The sequence below is a fragment of the Prionailurus bengalensis genome, chromosome B4 (genome assembly GCF_016509475.1).
Source record: "Prionailurus bengalensis isolate Pbe53 chromosome B4, Fcat_Pben_1.1_paternal_pri, whole genome shotgun sequence".
NCBI lineage: Eukaryota > Metazoa > Chordata > Mammalia > Carnivora > Felidae > Prionailurus > Prionailurus bengalensis.
Window position 1 is genome coordinate 12,611,489 of NC_057358.1, and position 19,526 is coordinate 12,631,014.

The 19,526-nt window shown below is 51.2% G+C and overlaps 1 protein-coding gene across 5 annotated transcripts in view; it reads right to left on the bottom strand.

The window, feature by feature from the left end:
* The window catches only part of FRMD4A (FERM domain containing 4A), a 616,540-nt gene that overhangs the window by 22,558 nt on the left and 574,456 nt on the right, over positions 1-19,526 (bottom strand). For all 5 annotated transcript variants that reach the window (XM_043563478.1, XM_043563479.1, XM_043563484.1 and 2 more), the window contains 6 exons: positions 15,187-15,320; positions 11,303-11,425; positions 7,908-8,136; positions 5,331-5,387; positions 2,654-2,891; positions 1,521-1,688 (listed from right to left, as the gene is read on the bottom strand). In XM_043563478.1, the coding sequence (XP_043419413.1) occupies positions 1,521-1,688; positions 2,654-2,891; positions 5,331-5,387; positions 7,908-8,136; positions 11,303-11,425; positions 15,187-15,320 (949 nt within the window). The remainder of the gene's footprint in view (positions 1-1,520; positions 1,689-2,653; positions 2,892-5,330; positions 5,388-7,907; positions 8,137-11,302; positions 11,426-15,186; positions 15,321-19,526) is intronic.

Here is a 19,526-nt window from a genome sequence, read left to right on the forward strand (position 1 = left end):
AAAGGCCGACTTAGCGCACTTCACAGGGTTCAACCAGATACTGTTAGGAAACCCACGTAGGTTCCCATTCGCCCGCAACTCTCAACCGGGCGGCCGGAGCAGCTAACACTTAAACCTGACGGCTGCACATACTCCTCACGCCACTACTTTGTCTATGATCCACTCTGCTTATGAGTCCACACTGTAAACATCCATCAGTGTCACAGGGGTGGACAATGCTAGGACACATGTGACATTCAGGGCGGCCCCACTGGCCAAGTACAGGAGGAGGTGAGTTCCTGTTCTGCCACTCGGGGTAGAACGTGAAGTCCCCACCGAGCGGCTCTTCAGGGCTCAGGCCTCACTTTCCTCTCCACGGTCTCGGTCATCTGCTCCGGCCGTTCTAGCCCCCCGGGGGACATGCTAAGTGCAGGCCTGGCCCTGGGGCTCTGACCTTGCTCTTCTCGGGTGTATCCTCAGAACTGGCTACCCCATCCATTCAGGTCTCTACGCAAATGTCACCTTATTAGAGAGAACTGCCCTGATGCTTTCACTTAACGGTCACTCTTGCCTTTCACTATGTAGCCCCCTGTCCATTTTTCTTAGTGCGTATCACCACGGGACAGACCTTTTTCTTTCTTGCCGCTCTCCCCTACTAAAACGTCAGTCCGTTGAGAGCTGGAGTGTGGTTTCTTTCGTTCACTGTTCTGTCCCTACGGTTGTACCTGGTGCATACAGGCAAGTGACAAGTATGCTACCTGAAAGAATGAATCAGTCTTGCCCGGCGAGCTCCAACTTATCCTATATAAACCCATCCTTGGAGCCACAGTCCCTACGCAATCAGTGCATACGCAAATCCCTACGCAATTTGATCAAATCAAATGATGGCTTTGGTTGTGCCTCTTTTCAGAAAATGCAGGAGTGATTCACACTTCACTTCTGCCAGTTCCTTTTCCTCTTCAATGAATTTACACCCCGAGGCATTAAAAAGTCCAGGCCTCAGCGGGAAGACACATGAAGACTAGAGAATAAATATCACCCCCTATCAGTGCAAGGTCGTTCTGTTTCCAGCATGTTCCCTGATCTGGATAGCCTCTCCTGCCTCCATTTTGATTAGGAAAGCTCCCTCCGTGAGGCGTCTGGATGCCTCAGTCGGTAGAGCATGTGGCTCTCCATCTCGGGGTCGTGAGTTCGAGCCCCACTTTCGGTGTAGAGATTGCTTAAATAAACAAACTTTAAAAAAATTAAAAAAAAGAGGAAACTCCCTCCATGCCCACTGTTTCCAGAAGCCTGGAGATTTCCCAGGTGACTCCCGGATGTAGACCCTGGGATATGAACGGGTCCCGTAGCTAACGGGGGCTCACCGCTGCCGTCCCGCATTTTTCATCCTGCTCTGCATTAATAAGAACCTGCCTCACTGGTTCCAGCCTGACCCCAGTTTACCGGTTCTTCGGGCCAGTTTGGGGGGGGGGCATCGCCCAGGTTAACAAAGGGAGGTCTGGTCTAGGGACGGAGGTGGCCCAAAGGCCTGGTACACTCACCTCGTGGAATGGACATAGTGGGGACTCCGGACCCGCAGGTCTGGTGTGGACGGCATGCTGGACTGGGAGTTCCAGTGAGGGAGGCTGCGGATGGGGCTGTTCTGGAGGGAGCTACTGCCCCCGCCTGCTTCTGCACAGCTGCCCGTGCTGGGGAATCGCTTGTGACTGCTGCAAACCAGAGGATGCCAGGCTGGTCACGGCCACACACGACCGCACCTCTCCCGGGGAGCTGCCCGGCCGCGGACCCCAGCCTGGGTCTGCCCCCCGCCCCCAGATTCCTATTCTGGCTCTCAGCCTTCGCCCCAGTTGTGTGTGTGTGTGGGGGGGTCCTCGGCCCCGACCTGCACTAAAGTGTGAAACCAAGACCCTAGTGGGGGCGCCTGGCTGGCTCAGTCAGAAGAGCATGCGTCTCTTGATCTCAGGGTTGTGAGTTCAAGCCCCCCCGGTGGATGGAGAGATTACTTAGAAAATAAAAATCTTCAAAAAAAGAAAAAAAAAAAAAAAAAGAAAGAAAACCTCATCAGCCTTGTGCATAAGCCTTGTGCATAACAGGCAGTGGACTGTTCTGTGAAGTCCCTGCCCTCAACCACAGTTTCTGTTTTCCAGCGGACAAATATTTACCTGTCTGGACAGCCACTGGGAGCTTTAAAGGGTGTAATTAAAGGAAATGAGAAAAACAGAGAAACAGACCAAAATGCCTTCCAAAAATCTCTCTGCAGTATCAGCTGAGTAATGAGCTGATAATGCACGGCTAAGATTACAGCTGTCTGGCCCTGGAATTCTGTTGGATGATGCTGTAGGGTTCTGAACCACTTTGGGATTCCTGGGAGTAGACTTTCTTGCCTTTTCAGAAGGGCACTGCCTAAGCCTCCCTCGTTAATTTCCGTGTCATTTCACAGCATTAAGACCGTCTGCCAAGACACTGTGAGCCCCAAACCCCCATTCCCTTTTGCGCGACCGATCTGCACCTTGACAGGGTCAGCAGCAGAGGGCGCTGCGAGCGCAGCACTGTTTTAAGGCCGCCCCAGGAGGGAGGGAATAAGCTGGTGCGGATTCTGAAACTTGTGGGTGCTATTTGGGACAGCCCTTTGTTTTCTCCCACGAGCTCATGTGATCTCCCCGACCCAGCTCACCTGGAATGGCCGTGGGAGGAACGTTTCTTGACCTTCTCGTAAGGCTCATCTAAAGAGGACTCACTCCACATTTTGGGCTTTATGGGGGATTTGTCGTAGTCGCTGCCGTGATAGTGCATCTGCCGGAGTCCCTCCAGGGACTGGGGAGGAGGGGGCCTGTTGTGTGACGGTGGTCGAGGAGGGAGTCCCTTGTGAGGAGACTGTAAGGGGGACAGTGTGCTGGTGACCTGAGAGTCTTCTGCACAGAGATGGAGAGAGACGAACTGAGCAAGGGTCCCTCCCACCGACCCAGACAGATCCTCCCACCCCCACCCACAGCCGCCCCCCCTCTGCAATCCAGACAGGCGTCCGCTCAATGACCACATTCCACCCCCACCCCCCACAATCCAGACAGGCGTCCGTCCAGGCAACGAGCACACCCCATGGCTTCCCCAGTTGCCGAGACAAGTCCAACCAGAATGAACCAAACCTAAACTTCAAGCAGCAGCCTTCAATGGGGAGAGAAGTTTCACTTTTGATTAGCTACAGATGGAGTGAAGCCTGAGTGCCAATAAATCCCAACCGCAAATGATTGCTTCATACCAAAGAGCAAAACATAGTCATTAACATGTTGTAAAGTTTTCATTCAATAGACCTTAAGCGTCTAATTTGGTCTGGGGGAGTGTCAGCTCCAGGAGGGTTCTGTTGTGTTTGCTTCTATCACCTCAGTGCCTGGAATGATGCTCAATAAATAGGTGTTAGGAAAAAAAAAAATGAAAGAAAGTTATGTATGTTGCGCGTCATTATCTGTTGGCGGTTCTAGGGATCTGCTCTCTCTGCTTTTCTTTGATTCCAGGCTGAGTGGGGAATGTGGTCTGAAAGCCCTAGGAAGACTCTGGAACTTCCTAAGCACGGAGGGGTCAGGATGAAAATCCTGTGTGAGAACTAGTCAACCATCAGGGTTCCGAGTGGGCAAGGCTGGGAGAGAGACGAGGCAGGGGTTAAGGAAGATAATCAGGGGGGACAACTGGGGAGGGGGTGAGGGAACAGCAGTGAGCAGGGGGGTAAGAGGGAGGAAAAACTCAGTGCTCATTGTGAAGGCAGAGGGCCGGGTCTGAAGGGAAAAAATACACAGAAGCAAACCCCAAAAGCTCCAACCACCTTTCACTTGGCCCCGCAGTCCATTTATAATTCGTATTCTTATCCAAAGCCTAATTCTCCATCCCCCAACCTTGAAACCCAGCATCTATTATGCGCCCGCCCCTCAAATCAGTAAAGCAAAGAGGCCCTAGGAGGGGCAAGCCTGCAATGGTCCAACTGAGGCGATGATGCCCCTTAGGGGGTCCGGAACACAGGAGGAAACTAGTCGCCATCCATGCACCCACGTTAGCCAACAACAACACGTACCTCCCCCAAATCTTGTCTTACAAAGGAATCTCGCTCAATTGTTGTTCCCTCGCCTGGAGAGACTGAAGTCCACAGAGGCCAAAACCAGGCCAGATCTGCTCGTACTAAAAGCCCCTCTCCCTGCTCCCCCGCAGCCTGGCTTCCTCCGCACCCGCAGAACGATGCTGACGACAAAAATATTATGACCTGATTGCTAACAGCAGGGCCAAGACCATTGGGTAAATAACCTGCCAGCCTTTCCCCACATCAATAGCAATTATTTTCATCCTTGCAATTCCCATCATGACTATGTGTCGGGCAGACCTTTTAAGGTTTTCTGTCTCAACAGCCACTCAGCACTGCCCACCTGAGGTTTTCCTAAAGGGCAGGAAAATTAACTGCCACTTAATAGATTTCCATATCGTCAATGTCCCGGCCTCCCAAGTTTTGATTTAAACCCACAGGAACGTTCTCAGAGATGGTCCCATGCCTCGAATTCTTTCTACCCCTGTGTGTGGTGGTGGTGTGGGCGTGGGGGATCAGTTCTGTTTTTCTAAGAATTTCCCAAGAAAATATCCTGATAACCGCTGGGTTTTCAGAGGTCAATGGTGAACAGGAAGACAATTTCAAGGCCTGACCAGGAATCTAAAGGGACATCTTCTCTTTGGTTTTTAAGATTTCTCAGGAAGGTATGGAAGGTTTTTCTTCCTGCTACTCCCAGGCTTTCCTAGTGGGCTTCAATCTTAGACTTGTGATCCAACCAAAGACCATGTCTTTCCTCCAGAAACTATGAATACTCAAAAGGAAACTGCACATGGCGTTTAGTTAAAACTGTGGGGCGCCTGGGTGGCTCTGTTGGTCAAGCATTCAACTTCGGCTCAGTCATCATCTCACAACTCTGTGAGTTCCAGCCCCGCATCAGGCTCTCTGCTGTCAGCGTGGAGCCCGCTTCGGATGCTGTCTCCCTCTCTCTGCGCTTCCCTACCTCGTGCACACGTGTTCGCTCTCAAAAATAGACACTAAAAAAATTTTTTTTAAATGCGGTTTTGGCAACTATAAAACAGAGAACACCGTTCATGGACCTCACCTCCTACCTCTGGGCCATGGGAAATGCCGAAGTTCCTACAGACCCGAGCTGACGCGGCGCCCACCTACCCCCAAATGGGTGAGTGCTGCGAACCAGGGACTGGCGGGGCACCCTGCTGTCACCTCAGCCTGGCTCTGGTCTTCCCACCGGGCTGTGCCAGACTGCATACAGCTCAATCCCCGTTAATCTGTGTCCGAGTTCTGAAGCAGGAAACGGGCAACCTACCATCCTCTAGCACAAGCGCATCTGAGAGGGAGCTGTCTTCACTGGCAATATTTCCATCTGAGAAGAGAAAGAGCAAGAGTCTATGAGTTCAGCCCATCCCTTAGACAAAGACCTACTTGTAAAAATCATACGTCTGGGACCGTCCCACATCCTCCTCTTTCTAATCAGAAAGAACACACGGAGTACAATCAAAATGCTGTTTGGCATTTCCTTTGACAGTCCCTGGGTGGGTCATTAGCTCATCCCTCGCTCCTGACACCTCGATGTGCCAGTCTTTGTGTATCTGCACTCTTGTTTCACTGGACCCTGCCGTGCCGAGCAGCTTAATATCCAGGATAAAGGCTGCCCGGCCTGGTTAAGCCACATCGTTGTCCCGGCCCGATCTCAGGGCGTGTTCCAACCCAACCAAAGGCAGTGAACTGCTATGTATTTGGTACACGCGAAACTAGGTAAGGACTTGGCTTTGGTCTTGTGGCAATAAACGTCTTCTCCGTAAATTTCTGAAGTCGTTAGTGGTGAACGCAGGCTGCTAACTATAGCTTCTATCTCTCCAAAGCTTATTTTTATAGATACTAGTTAACCATGAGAACGTGCCCAAGAGGGAGCCAGTAAAATAGTCCTCCCCTCTTAACATCTGGGGAAACTGAGGCCACCGAGGGGGAGTGGTTTGTCTGGAGTTGCTCTGTTCAAAACGAGCAAAGGTCCCAGTCTGAAGTTCCAAGTTTAGTGTTTTAGCTCTTGAAATAAAACATCAGGGGTGCCTGTGTGGCTCAGTCAATTAAACGTCCGAGTTTGGCTCAGGTCATGATCTCACGGTTCGTGGGTTTGAGCCCCGGGTCAAGCTCTGTGCTGACAGCTCGGAACCTGGAGCCTGCTTCCGATTCTGTGTCTCCCTCTTTCCCTGCCCCTCCCCCACTCATGCTCTGCCTCTCTTGCTCTCGGAAAATGTTAACAAAAAAAAAGAAAAGAAAAGAAAAGAAATAAAACACCAGACTAAGGAACTAAGAAGAACTGTAATTATTTCTCTAATTCAAGTGTGGCAGAAATATTTTGAGGCAGTGGCAAAATAAAGTATATTCTTGAGCACTTAAAAACAATGGCTGCAAATTTGCATGGGACCATGTGCCGCTGGGACAGATACTTGTTTAAATGTGAATTCTGTTGTCAGCGCCCACAGAACCGCCTGGGCCGGGCAGGCCGGGAACCAGGCTCTTCTGGGGCCGACCAGTGACAGGTCTGTCCCTGTGGTACCCCTCCCAAACTTGGCTCTGGTGACCGTGCTGGAGGTTTCTGCAGAGCTGGGCCTCCCCAAGGAGGTCTCACAGAGGCCTCAGACGGAGAAAGGCTGGCTGACTGCAGCTCTTGTTAAGACGTGGGCAAGCAAGTGACAAAGTCTTGGCCAAGGCCAACAGGGCAGGATGGGGAAAGATGGTTATTCCAAATTTCCTAGAAGAAAGGATTTTTTTTTTTTTTTTTTACGGTCTCTTGTTTTTCTAAACTACGAAGTTATTTTATTTGTATTGTTTGGTGGGATGGGGGCAACTGGGGGCCAGAGGCCCTGGTAGAGCCTTGCTTCCCTCGTTTGCCCACATTTTAAGGTTATACAATTGTGCTCTACGTATAAGTACATATGATTTATATGTATGTAATTGTGGTAAAATGTACACGCCGTAAATAAAATGTAATGTTTTAACCATTTTTAGCTGTACAGGTCAGTGCCGTTAAGTATATTTACATAGTAGTGTTCACCATCCCCTGAACTTTTTCATTCTTCCTAACAAAACCTGTACCCATGAAACACTAACTCCCCATTCCGCCTCCCCCTCCAGCCCCTGGTCACCTCTATCCCACTTTCTATCTTCCCGAAGAAGTATTTGCAACATGCGTAAACCACGAAGGAGTATCTGACGTAGGTTTCAAAGAGTTTGCTGACATAGGAAAGAAGGATTAAAACAGTTTGGGGGACTCGACGGCCGTGGGTGGATTCGGGGGGGTTTCTTTCTAGCATTTGCCAAATGTAATCACCCGAGCTTCTAAACCCTCCTGACCAGGAGTCGTGACCTCAGGACTCTAGACAATCAGAGTGGGGTGGCCCAGTCCTCCCGGGGTTCGGCTTTGGGACAGGGGGCCCTTGGAGACAGCCCGTCTGTGGAGGACACAGGCTTGGCGGGGGTGCTGGCTCGCAGCGGACCCCAGCCACCCTCTTTCCTTCCAGACATGGGCAGGGTGATGAGGTCCCCGAGGACATCAGAACCTGGGCAGGCACGGTTAGCTGAGCCTAGCTCCCGGTGAGGGCCGATGAGAGCATGTAGCTCACGGCCCCTGGCTCTCCCAGGGCACAGCGGACAGGGATCCAGACAGCTCGGTTTGTGGGATCCTCTTGTGTGGACCTGAACACGCTGTGTTGTTCCTATCTGGTTACCGGGCCTTAGGAGCTTCACTTTCTGGACCAAAAATAAGGCACGGGGGGTTAAACAGCTTGTCATGCAGGGAGCCAGCTGTGGACCCGCTCTCGGGGCTGGTGCTGGTGCCAGTGTCCAGGGGCCCCTGTGGGGAGCGGCCTTAGTTAGCACTGACCGGCGATGATCAGCGAAGCCCTCTGCGTGGGTTTCTTCCCAGACTTGATGCGGTTCTCGTTGATGGCATTCTCGATCTCCTGCAGCTTCCTCAGTGCGTTCAGATAAGAGGTTTTCCTTTGTTTCTTCAGTTTTTTGCTGACGTTGGGGTCACTGGCGAGGCGGCGGGCGGCCTCTGTAATCTGGGATTGAATGGCAAATTCCCGTTCCAGGCGTTCCAGCTCGGCCTCCTGTGGGAGGGAGACACGGGCTTACACTCAGTGGGACGCGGGGCAGGGGGACCCCGCCTCCCCACCCCTGTCCCAGGGCCAGCAAGCCCTACTCTTTGGGAGACACGCATCCTAGGAAATCAGCAAGGCCCGGGGCCTAGCCCCAACCTCGCCTGACCCTGCAATGGCCCTTCTCCTAAAACCTCTGGCAGCTAGTGCCCGGGGCACCCCCACTTTCGAGACTCTTGGCTCCTGCCTTGGTTACCGCCATCCCCACTGCAAGGTTCGTGGACACCAAGCCCTCGTGGAAATTCGGAGCCTGTCTGGTTGGCACTTCTCACCATCCCGGGCAGGGGGTGCAGTGGGTTCACCAACAGGAGCTCACACGTGTGTGACTCCCCACCTCGCACTCGTGCCCTCTGTCTCTCGTATTTTGAGCCCTCTGTGCTGGGACGTACCCCGCTCACCGGGATCTCTCTCGGAAGCCCTTCGTGCCAACTCCGGCCGTGCCCACACCTGCTTGTTCTCAGCAGCTCTGGGCTGGGAGGCGCGGACAGGGGGGCGCAGCAGCCCTGCTTCGGGGCGCTCTCCTTCCTCCCCTGGGACACCTCCCTCTGGCCTGCCGGCTGTGGCTGCCAAAAAACAGCCTGGCGGACGCAGCGGCTGAACGGGGATGGAGTGCTCCCCGCCGCCTCTCCGCTGCTCGGCAGAGGGGTATTCAAATACCTGCCCGCGGGGCCCGGGGAGGCCACACGTGCATCCTGCCCCAGGCGATCCGCAGCCTTGCAAAAACGTGACAGGAAGCGACCTAATCACGTGGGAACCCATCACCACGTCTGTCGGGATGGACAGATCTCTCCAGCTCAGGGCCGGATAAAAAAGGCTCGCCTGTGGGAGGCACGCACCAGGCCGACAGCCTCCGTCCAACACAGAACTCTTAGCCGGATTCATTTCCTGTTGAGGGGAGTGGGGCCCAGGAGGGAGGAGGAGGTGAAGATTACACAGAACTGTTCGGGAGATTGATAAACTCCTTCCGGTTCCTTCCAGGGCTGGCTGCACTTGTTCCCCGGAGGGAGAAGAATATGGAAATGGATTCCCGCCCGGGGTCTTGAAACAAACAAGTCACCGAGGACAAAGGCTGTTCTGTGCGGGTAACTCCCGCTAGCAGCTGCTCCCGGGTGGTTAGGAGAGCCCTGGCCCGAGACCCGCCCCAGTGTGGGAGCCCAGGACGCACTCTCGCCCCTTCAGGAGAGACGAGCACAGAGCCGCTGCGCTGCCTGTCCAGATGGCAGCCTGCTGTGTGAACGGGGAGCCAAGTGCGTGGCTGCCTGCTGCGTGAACAGGGAAGCCAAGTATGTTCCCAGGAGAGACAGAGGCAGGACAGAGCTGGGGGTGGGAGAGCTCTTCGCTTCCTAGAATAGCTCTGTGCATGTTCGTGCCAACTTGGGGGTCCTTCCTTTCACTGATTCTATCTAGACTGATCTATGCAGGGACAGGTAAGGAAGACAGGGCTGCACATGAGCTTCTCAGGAAAGGACAGTCCTCTCTTCCTGGACAGTGTGAGGGAGCCACTGGTGAGAAGGCCCTCGGGGCTGCGGGAAGAACAACGGTGCACTCGCTAAGGTGGGGTCTGCTCTTGTAAGTTTAGTGCCAGGCGTCTGTCCAGCTAAGGGCATGGCAGTTCCTCAGGCAATCCTGCCGACAGCCGGATTTGAAAAATGCCCAACCAGGTGGTCTCCTGAATCCCACCCACCCTCACCCCCGTCCTGACCCTGATAAAATCCAGGGCCCACCCTCAGCCATGCATCTCCGCTGTTTCCTCTCTGCTCAGCAACTCTTGGTCGCTGAGCACGATTAAGCAGGGGTTAAGTAGCAAGTTAAGTGTTTCTCAGGCTCAGAGATGTAAGGACTGGGAAGTTCATCTTCTGAAAGAGCAGCTCGTGATGTGGATGAAGCTTCTGATGTGTCCACCAGTCCCCCGGGGACCCGCCAGTGCCACTCTCAGACTGATCCCCTGCTGGCGGCTGCAGGGCACTTGTGTCCCCTCGGGATTCACCCTCACACTCACCCACCGCGGGTGTGACACAAGAATGTGAGCTCCCCCCAATCACTTTTCAGAGTCTGCGCACTGAAACACATACGTGGCATTCCCTCCTCCATTGGCTTTGATGCCTGTTCTTTTAAGCCCTCTGTTCAAGAGCATTTTCATCAGTAGCTTCATTCAGAATAAATCTGGAAAGACATTTCCTGGACATGGCCTTGAGGCCTAAAGGTTTGCCTGGCCTTGAATCTCTCTTGGTCTGAGGCTGGATAGCTTATTAACCAGAGGGAGACCCAAGACCCTCCCCCCACCCCCTCCCCAGTCCTGACCTCTCCAGCCCCAGCCCCCCACCAACGTTTAGTGCCAAAGAGGATGAAAAAGCAAAGCTTCAGTGGGTCCCCTAAAAGCAGACGAGTGACATTAGGAGGGCCCAGCATCTTGCTGAAAGTCTGGTAGCACTTTTCGCAGCAAGGTGAAGTTAAGGCCACCGAGGGCAGACCCTGCTGTCTTTCCCCCCACAACGGGGTGCCTGCACCCGTTTGCTTCTCTGGTGGTTTTCTTCCACATTGTGCTGGGCTCCCAGTAACAAAGGGTCGGGAGGTCCTTAAAAAGACAGGCCCACGTGTGTGCTGCTGGGATGTTCTCCCAAGCTTAACGTAGCCACTTGTGACAGGCCTATCATGTTCCACACACAACTTCCACAGAAATCAACATGCTTACTGAGAAGTCCGCGTGGTGCCCTGTCTTCCTTACCTGTCCCTGCATAGATCAGTCCAGAATCAGTGAAAGGAAGGACCCCCAAGTTGGCACGAACATGCACAGAGTTATTCTAGGAAGGAAGAGCTCTCCCGTCCCCAGCTCTGTCCTGCCTCTGTCTCCCCTGGGAGCACACCTGGCTTCCCTGTGCACACAGCAGGCAGCCACGCACTTGGCTCCCCGTTCACAGAGGAGCAAGGTAACTAATCCTAGGGAGGGGAGCCCCTCACTGACTACCAGCTAGCTTAAAAGGTGAGATACCCCGGAGCAAAAGGGAAAAGGCATCTGGCATCAGGGAGAATGAAGAAACGGTTACAGAAAGTCTGGAAGCCCTAACACGTGGGACAAATATGGCTGACGTGGCAGAATCCAACAACATAAAGGACACACCTCTCCTTTGGGCAGGATTTTCTGTTCATCCAGTTTGAAGGCCGTCCCGATTCTTCTGCGAACGATGGGTGGTTCCTCCCCCGGGTCCAAGGGATACTCAACGGGCAGTTTGCCTGTCAACTCCTGCATACGTGTAAGAGCAGGAGAGAGAAGAGAAATCAGAGGAAGGCACGCGCTTGAGTTCCAGGATGCACGTGTGCACACACACGCACACTTTGGTGCATAGATTCCGTGCACAGATTCGAAACAGTCGCCTTTAGTGACGTACCTAAGAGCTCCTGAAACACAATTTCATGTCTCAGAAAAACTGTAAGAACAGTCCTTTCTTTACAGAACCGATGTGCTTTGGGGCGCCTGGGTGGCTCAGTCGGTTGAGCATCCAACTCTTGATTTTGGCTCAGGTCATGATCCCAGTGTCATGGGCTCAAGACCAGCTTCAGGCTGTGCATTGGGATTCTCTCTCTTCCCCCACCCCCCACCTCTGGCCCTCCCCCGCTCGCCCTTTCTCTAAAAAAAAACCCAAAAAACAAAAAACCCCAAAACAAACCCAAACAATCCAAAACCAAAACCAAAAAATCAATAGAAATGGGATTTCTAGAGTTTCAATAGAAACTGAAACTTTAATCTATGTTACTGTCAAGGGCATTAAAAAAGATCTGTTGTGTGTTCTCAGCTCTAGAAATCTAACTGTGTGAGTATTAGGACACTGAATTTAGTTGACAGATCACCACAGTGACAATGATCCTGGCTGACGCTGAGGTCTGTGGATGATTCAGGATTAGAACTAGGCTCCATTGTAGGGATGACGTCTGGGAATAAAGATCAGATTTGAGTCAGTGGCTACTCCACTGGTAGAGCCAGGGCATCAACAGCACGGGGTCACTTCCAGGGACCAGGGGAACGTGGGACAGCCACTGTGCATCTCCACTGCACAGGGTCCACTTCCAGGCAAAGCCCAGCCCCGGGTTGCCAGTCGTCAGTCCATGTCTACAGGGCACAGAGACTCCAGGGGCCGCTCTGATAAGAAGAGCTCGGCTGTCCGTCTGCACAAAGAGCTTTTGTGCAGGCAGCCCAGTATGAGTGGCCGGTGGGTGTGACAGCCCCAGATGTGGGACCCCAGGTGTTGACCCACCTTTTTTTTTTTTAATTTTTAAATAATGTTTCTTTTGAGAGAGGGACCACGAGCAGGGGACGGGCAGAGAGAGAGAGGGAGACACAGAATATGAATCAGGCCCCAGGCTCTGAGATGTTGGCACAGAGCCCGACGCGGGGCCTGGACCCACAAACCATGAGATCATGACCTGAGCCGAAGTCGGACGCTCAACCGACTGAGCCGCCCAGGCATCTGGACCCACTTTCTAATAGGAGGACTGATCTGGCCTTTCCCCACTGCTATATGTGTGTGTGCATACATTGGAGTGTATGTGTGCACTGGGTGTGTGTGTACTGGTGTGTATGTGCACTAGGCTGTGGATGTGGATGCAGTGGGGTGTGTGTGCGACTAGGGTGTGTGTGTGTGTGTGTGTGTGTGTGTATGTGTGTGTGTGTGAATGTATAAGCACAGGCAGCTCCCTCTCCTGGGTCTCTTTCCTTCTGTGTTCAGGCGACCAGGAAATGAACTCTTGGACTTTTAACTCCTCACTGTAAGCGTTTCACAACATAATGGCCAACTACTGAGTTTGAAATGCTCTGCGATTTTCTTCCCTGTTTTCTAAAACAGGGAACGTAGTTCAAATGTCTCCAAAGTAGTTTTGTGTTTATTCTGCAACATTTTTATCTGCTTCCCTAAAAGCCTGCCTATAAATAACACAATACACTGGGGGTTTTATATTCTTAGGACTTTCGTTTTTTTTTTTACGTCGAAACTTAGAAAAAGGAGGGGAAGGTGATTTAACCTGGCCATTTGACTTAGAACCCCGAAGTGTCTGTGGTTTTGCACCAAACTGGATTCAAAAATGAGGCTACTGATTTCCCACCATCCCCTTGAAGGCGTCTGAGTCAAGCCCTTCATTCTCCATGACTCGTCTGATTTCACATGGAACCAGACCCTCACGGGGCAGGGGCGCTTTCACGAGCTGAGCTCTGGTGGAGGGGTCGGCCTGGTTCCTTCTGCTCTTACGTTGCTTACATCCTGCCGCACTGCGCGGCATCCGGGCCGCCTGGCGCCCCAGCGGACAAACGGGGCTCCTCGAGAGGGAGCTGAGGGCGTGTGGTGTGTGCGACACAGACAAAGAGCAGGGCAGTTACTGAGAAAGTTCTCCCGCCCCTTCGCTGCGGGGGAGTCGGGAGACTGGCTGAGCAAGCACAGAAGCAATCTGTTTCCTGAGAGGTTATTTCTTCCACCAACTTGTTTGCTGGTGTCGACGCTCTAAGAAGCGGGAGCTCGGTTTCCCTTATTTTGCTTTTATTTTGAGAGAGACAGTGAGACCTTTATAATGCATGCTAACCTTGCCCTGACAGGCTTCTCCAATTTTCGGATGCTGATTCCCTGCTGGGTTTAGGGACGTTTCCTTTACTAAAAACAAAACAAGGCTTTACAAATTATTAAATGCAGACAGACACCCAAGCCCATATTTTTTCATTGCTTTCAGCACAGTCTCTATAAAAAGGTTGCTAATGCTAAGACTATCAGGGAGCAGATCCCCTGGCCGGGCCGGCTGCTTTCCAAAGCTTTGCGGTGCATTTGTGCTCATGTAGGTCGGCTTCGAGCAGGCTCGGGTTTAAATCAAGCCAGCGCGCAATTAAGCCAAGATGAAAAGTAATGCGATCTCATTCTATAGCCTCTTGTTTCACTCTTCCTGCGACAAGGCACTGGGGCTGGGAGAGGAGGGGAGGACACTCGTCAGCTCAGGAACCTCTTTTGCTTCCCATTCCGAACTGTTTCACCAACAGAGCTCTTTGTATAAGGTTAAGCCGAGCACGGTCGCCCCCCCGCAGGGTGCCCGCATCCATGTGTGTGCGTACGCAACCACCCCCCCCCCCGGCCCCGCACAGTAATGAATTAAACAACCAACTTTTCTGGGGTGCCCGGGTGGCTCAGTTGGGTAAGCGTTCGACTTCGGCTCAGGTCATGATCTCACGGTTCGTGGGTTCGAGCTCCGTGTCAGGCTCTGTGCTGACAGCTCGAAGCCCGGAGCCTGCTTCGGATCCTGGGTCTCCCTCTCTCTGCCCCCTCCCCGACTCGTGCTCTCTCTCTCTCAAAAATAAATAAATGTTAAACAAATACAGACAGTGGGGGGGGGGGGCACAGGGCCAAAATCCCAAGGAAACTTGAGCCTGGTGTATAGAGAGAGGCTTGAGGAAGCATTGCTTTCCGTACAATTTAAAAATCTCACCAGGCTAAGACTCCATTTAAAGAAAAAGTGAAAGGAACACCAGATCATGAGTTTTAAAGGGGATCGTATATCAAGTGAAACCTTGGTTTCCTCGCTGATCTCCACCGAGGTCTCTCAATAGGGTTTCCCAAGATAAATGTGAAATATAATCAAGACAAACAAGCACCACCATGGCCATAAACTCAGGCACAAAAATTTAGTTACATGGTGGCAAGCCAGTCTCTCCATTGAGCGAGTATCACAGGAGGAGACGCCTTATAAAACTATGGTGCACCGAGTACTTACACGGGACTGCCATTACGGTCATTTGGGTTCCAGTGGGGTCCCCTTGAGGATTCGGGCAGAGCCACTTTAATTGCTGTCCTAGTGGTTCATTAAGGCCCACTCCTGTTCGTCACAGAGCACTGGCGGGGCTGTGAGTGTCCCACATCTGTGGTCCAGGAGAGGTCCCGCCTCCCTCTTATGCTGTCCGTGTGATCCCCAGCTTTGCCTTTTCTAACTCTGTGAGGACAGAGGAGGACACACACGCACAGAACGTGAACTGCTTACAGCTTCTCGAAGGCACAGCTTTTTCAGTTCCTCCAGCCGCTGGCGCAGAGTTTCTTCCAGAGCTTCCTGCCTGGACTTCAAGGCGGCCAGCATGTCTTTCTTGGCCGACTGAGAGCTATCGGATTCCTGAGAACCTGTCAATAAACAGTGGGGTTAGTAGAGCAGCGGAAGGGGGAGACACATCTGGACCGCGGAGAACCTCCCTGGAGCCCATACTGGGGAGGTGGGTCTCGCCCAGGAATCATGGGAGGGGGACATAAGACAGGTGTTGCTGAGTCCCAGGTGCGAGGAGCCAATTCTTGGCCCTCAGTGGAGTTTACAGCTGCCCAGAGGACTGGCAGGGAAATTTACACCCCTGAAAAAGAAGTTTCTTTTTCTTGATGATCTCAAGATACATGGTATATACCTGTCTTAATTCACTAGCGTGTTCTGATAGCCTTTACACAGTGAAGGGGGAAGTTCAGTCCAAGCCAGTCATTTGAATGCACACCTTTAATTTCCTTTTTTCCCTTTAAAACGTTCAAAGAGGGGCGCCTGGGTGGCGCAGTCGGTTAAGCATCCGACTTCAGCCAGGTCACGATCTTGCGGTCCGGGAGTTCGAGCCCCGCGTCAGGCTCTGGGCTGATGGCTCAGAGCCTGGAGCCTGTTTCCGATTCTGTGTCTCCCTCTCTCTCTGCCCCTCCCCCGTTCATGCTCTGTCTCTCTCTGTCCCAAAAATAAGTAAACGTTGAAAAAAAAAATTAAAAAAAAAAAAAGAATAAAACGTTCAAAGAGGTTGCATGTTTCTCATAAAAAACTTGAAAATCGAGACATGTACAAAAGTAGTCTGTAAGTTAAGTCCCCCAGAGATAACCACCGTTACACTTTTTTTCTTTTGACCTTTTTATCTCAGTGCATAGATTTTAAGAATAAAATTTGATCTTCATTATATATTTTTTAACGTAATACTGGATCACGAGCACCATCCCTCCTGATGAAAGTTATACGTATTTTACCACACAGGGTGGAAGTATCTGCATGATGATTCAAGCAGCAGACAGCTAGATATGAAATCTTGGTGGAAGGCAAACTGTGAACCAAACTCGAAAGGAAAATAAGCTAGAATGCCAACCGGAGGAATGTAGGTTGGACCAAAAAAACACTTTCCGGGCCACCGTCTTTGCATTCTGAAGCGGGTTTCCAGCAGTGAAGCTATTCTGCATTTCTACCTTGGTGGGTTCCAACAAGGCCCACCGATGCCCTGGGAATGGACAAGCTCGTAATTACTTTGCTTCTCATGCCCACAGAGACAGACAGGTGTTATCAGGTATGCGTTCCAGGGGCTTGGATGACGATACCATTTGCGAGAGCACCAAACAACGCCGAATACCTAGGGGTAAGTCTAGTGAAAGATGTGCGAGATCTCTACAGTGAAACTCTACCCTGCGGAGGAACGATGAAGAGGTCTACCATGGTCATGGATTGGAAGCCTGATGGAAAGATGCCAGTGCTCCAGGAATTAAACAAGACAATCTTTGCAATCCCAGTAAAAGCTCCAGCGGGATTTTCTGGGGAGAGGTGGGTAGGGATTGTATTTCCATATGGAACATTTTGGGATAATTCAGCGATCAGATGACAGATGTGAGAACAATGCAACTGAAATCGCTAGACTCAACTGTTCTCTTCCAAGGATAAAGAAAGCATCTCAGAATCCTAAGTCTAGAAAGGTCTTTCATGCCTTTGTGTCACAAAGCTCTGCTATACTCACATCATCCCTCTAAATACACTATTCTATACTTTCTTACTTAGTCTTTCAGCAAGAAACCCCATTTTTACCCCCTCAGTTACCCCTCAGTTACCATGCAGGTAGATTCCTATAACCCTAATACTCAAAAAGTCTTACGGCTGAGTACATTTTGACTCCAACTTGGGCTTTTTACTTTTCTCCCCCACCCCATCTTAGCTTGAAATAGAGACGATCTCTCACGGCAGGAATGTACCACCTTTATGCCTCCCCAGTAGCTAATAAATATGAGCTGGAACAAACACACACATAAATGTCATCAGCCATAAACTTGGATGCTATAATTAAAGTGCAGTTCAGCCTGGTAAAGAGAACTCGTACCTGTGAGCACCTAGAAGTTACTAGAACCTGCCTTCCAAACTTTCAGTAATTTTTGCAGCTCTTCCCCAGGTTTCGTCATGCTCAGCTGCAGGACTCCAAGTTCAATCGGAAACCCAAACAAAGAGCCTTGAATCTTACTAAGGCTCCCATTTCCTCATGGTTGTCAGACATTAAGCTGTTACACTCACGCAACACATCGCTGGGACAATACCGCAGTCTCCCCTTCTGATACGGCTCGGGTTTTCTTACCTCTGTAGGTCAATTACCCTGCGTTCGTCAGTACTCAGCTACCTCTAGGGTACACCCACCCAAGGAAGCACAGCTCAGTTGCCCGGCATCTTAATCTTAATCTGGTTCTCGTGGCGGCAGTCACCAATCAAAATGGAAGACACAGGGACACCTAATGGGCTTCCCTCTGCTCCATCATCTAAAGCTTAGTAACGATGTGAAGTAAAGGTTGGGAAGAAGTCAGACTTCAGATTTAAAAAAAAAAAACAGGCCTGGGGCGTCTGGGTGGCTCAGTCGGTTAAGTGTCCGACTTCAGCTCAGGTCGTGATCTCACAGTTCGTGGGTTTGAGCCCCGCTTCAGGCTCTGTGCTGACAGCTCAGAGCCTGGAGCCTGCCTCGGATTCTGTGTCTCCCTCTCTTTCTGCCCCTCCCCGGCTCACACTCTGTCTCTATCTCTCGAGAATAAATAAATGTAAAAAATAAATTAAAAAAACAGGCCTGGGGAAACCTGGACCCAATTAGATTAAAGGATTTCTAGCTCCAGTGAAAAATTCACTGTTTTCCTTTTCACCCCTGCCTAACCCCTCGATAGGAAATGATGATTTATTAAGTCTGAGGATTCAGTGTGTCCAAGGATGGCAGAAATCACAGGAACGTTGGACTCTGGGAGACAAAGTACAACATGTTTGGATGATCTGGTCTCTCAGCTTTGGTGCTGAATTACAGGGCTCATTAGCGCCACTTAAATTATTATTATTTATTATAATTAGCCCAAATACCAAACCCACATAAGACAGAGTGGATGGCTCAAGAGGCCCTTATCTTTATCTGAAACCACCAACACTGGCTGGCTCTGCTTCCTGCCTTTTTTCTGAAAATTGCCTTATGAGGACTATACCAAGTAAAAGTTTTACAAAGTAACTGAGCTGGCCCTGGACTGGCCATGCAGATTTTTTTTTTTAGCGGTAACTGGATGGTGAGTAGACAGTAAAACAGATCTGGCTTTGATGGGCTCTAAACCATGCATGAGTTGTGCGACCTTGGGCAAATGACCCGCCCTCCTTAATCTGTTGTGAAGACTAAACGAGACCACGCACATATCACTGTGCCTGGAAAAGGTAAGTCCTCAAGATCTCGGGTAGATTTAACAGGAGTGAAACACACAGTAGAACTAGAAAGAAAGAGACCATTGAAACTACCTCCTCCTTCTTGCTCAAGAAAAGACCTCACTCTGCAATTCAGCATACAAAGGCAGTATTTTCAAACTGTTTCCTGAGCCCCTGAGTCTGCAAATTATGCCTCTGGAGCCACTGCACATGGGGGTGGGAACAAGGTCAAGGAGATTCCGGGGTTCAGGGGCCCCACTCCAGGCTCCTTGGGCCAGGGAGTTCTGTATTTATCTGTTTTATGCATTTGAAAAGAGGCTCCCAGGGCATGTTTCTTTAAAGGAAACCCTTGGGGAAGGGTTCTGAGCCTGTGGGGCTGTTACCCGGAACCAGGCAAACATGGCCACCACAAGATGAAGTGGCCAAGTGCCCAGTGGCAAGGGTACCCAAGTAACAGTACCACAGAGGGAAGCTCAGGGGCATCAGGGGAAGGAGCCCCAGGTCTCTGTGATGCCGAGGGGCTTCTTACCCCCTCCACAGGTGCCCTTGGGCATTTCCTGTCATGGGGGACACATACGAGGGAGGCCAGCAAGAGAGCCTCGAGTGGGTTGGGATTCACGGATTCACTCTTACTCTCCTCAAGCGACAGAGAATGACTCTGGAAGAAAGGAAGAAATTCAATCAGGGAAGGGCCTCGGGAGGTCAACGGGAGTCTTACAACGGAAAGGTTCATGAATAAAGAATGATTCTAGATGGAGAAATCACTGACCTGATGAAAGATACAGAAGTTCTCTGTTGCTATGATTTACCCATTGCTGGTTATCTGAACACCTATACGCCTTTGCGAATGGATCACTCTGAGGTTGCTAGTTTCGCCTTTTGGAAGCTATAAAGAAGTAAAG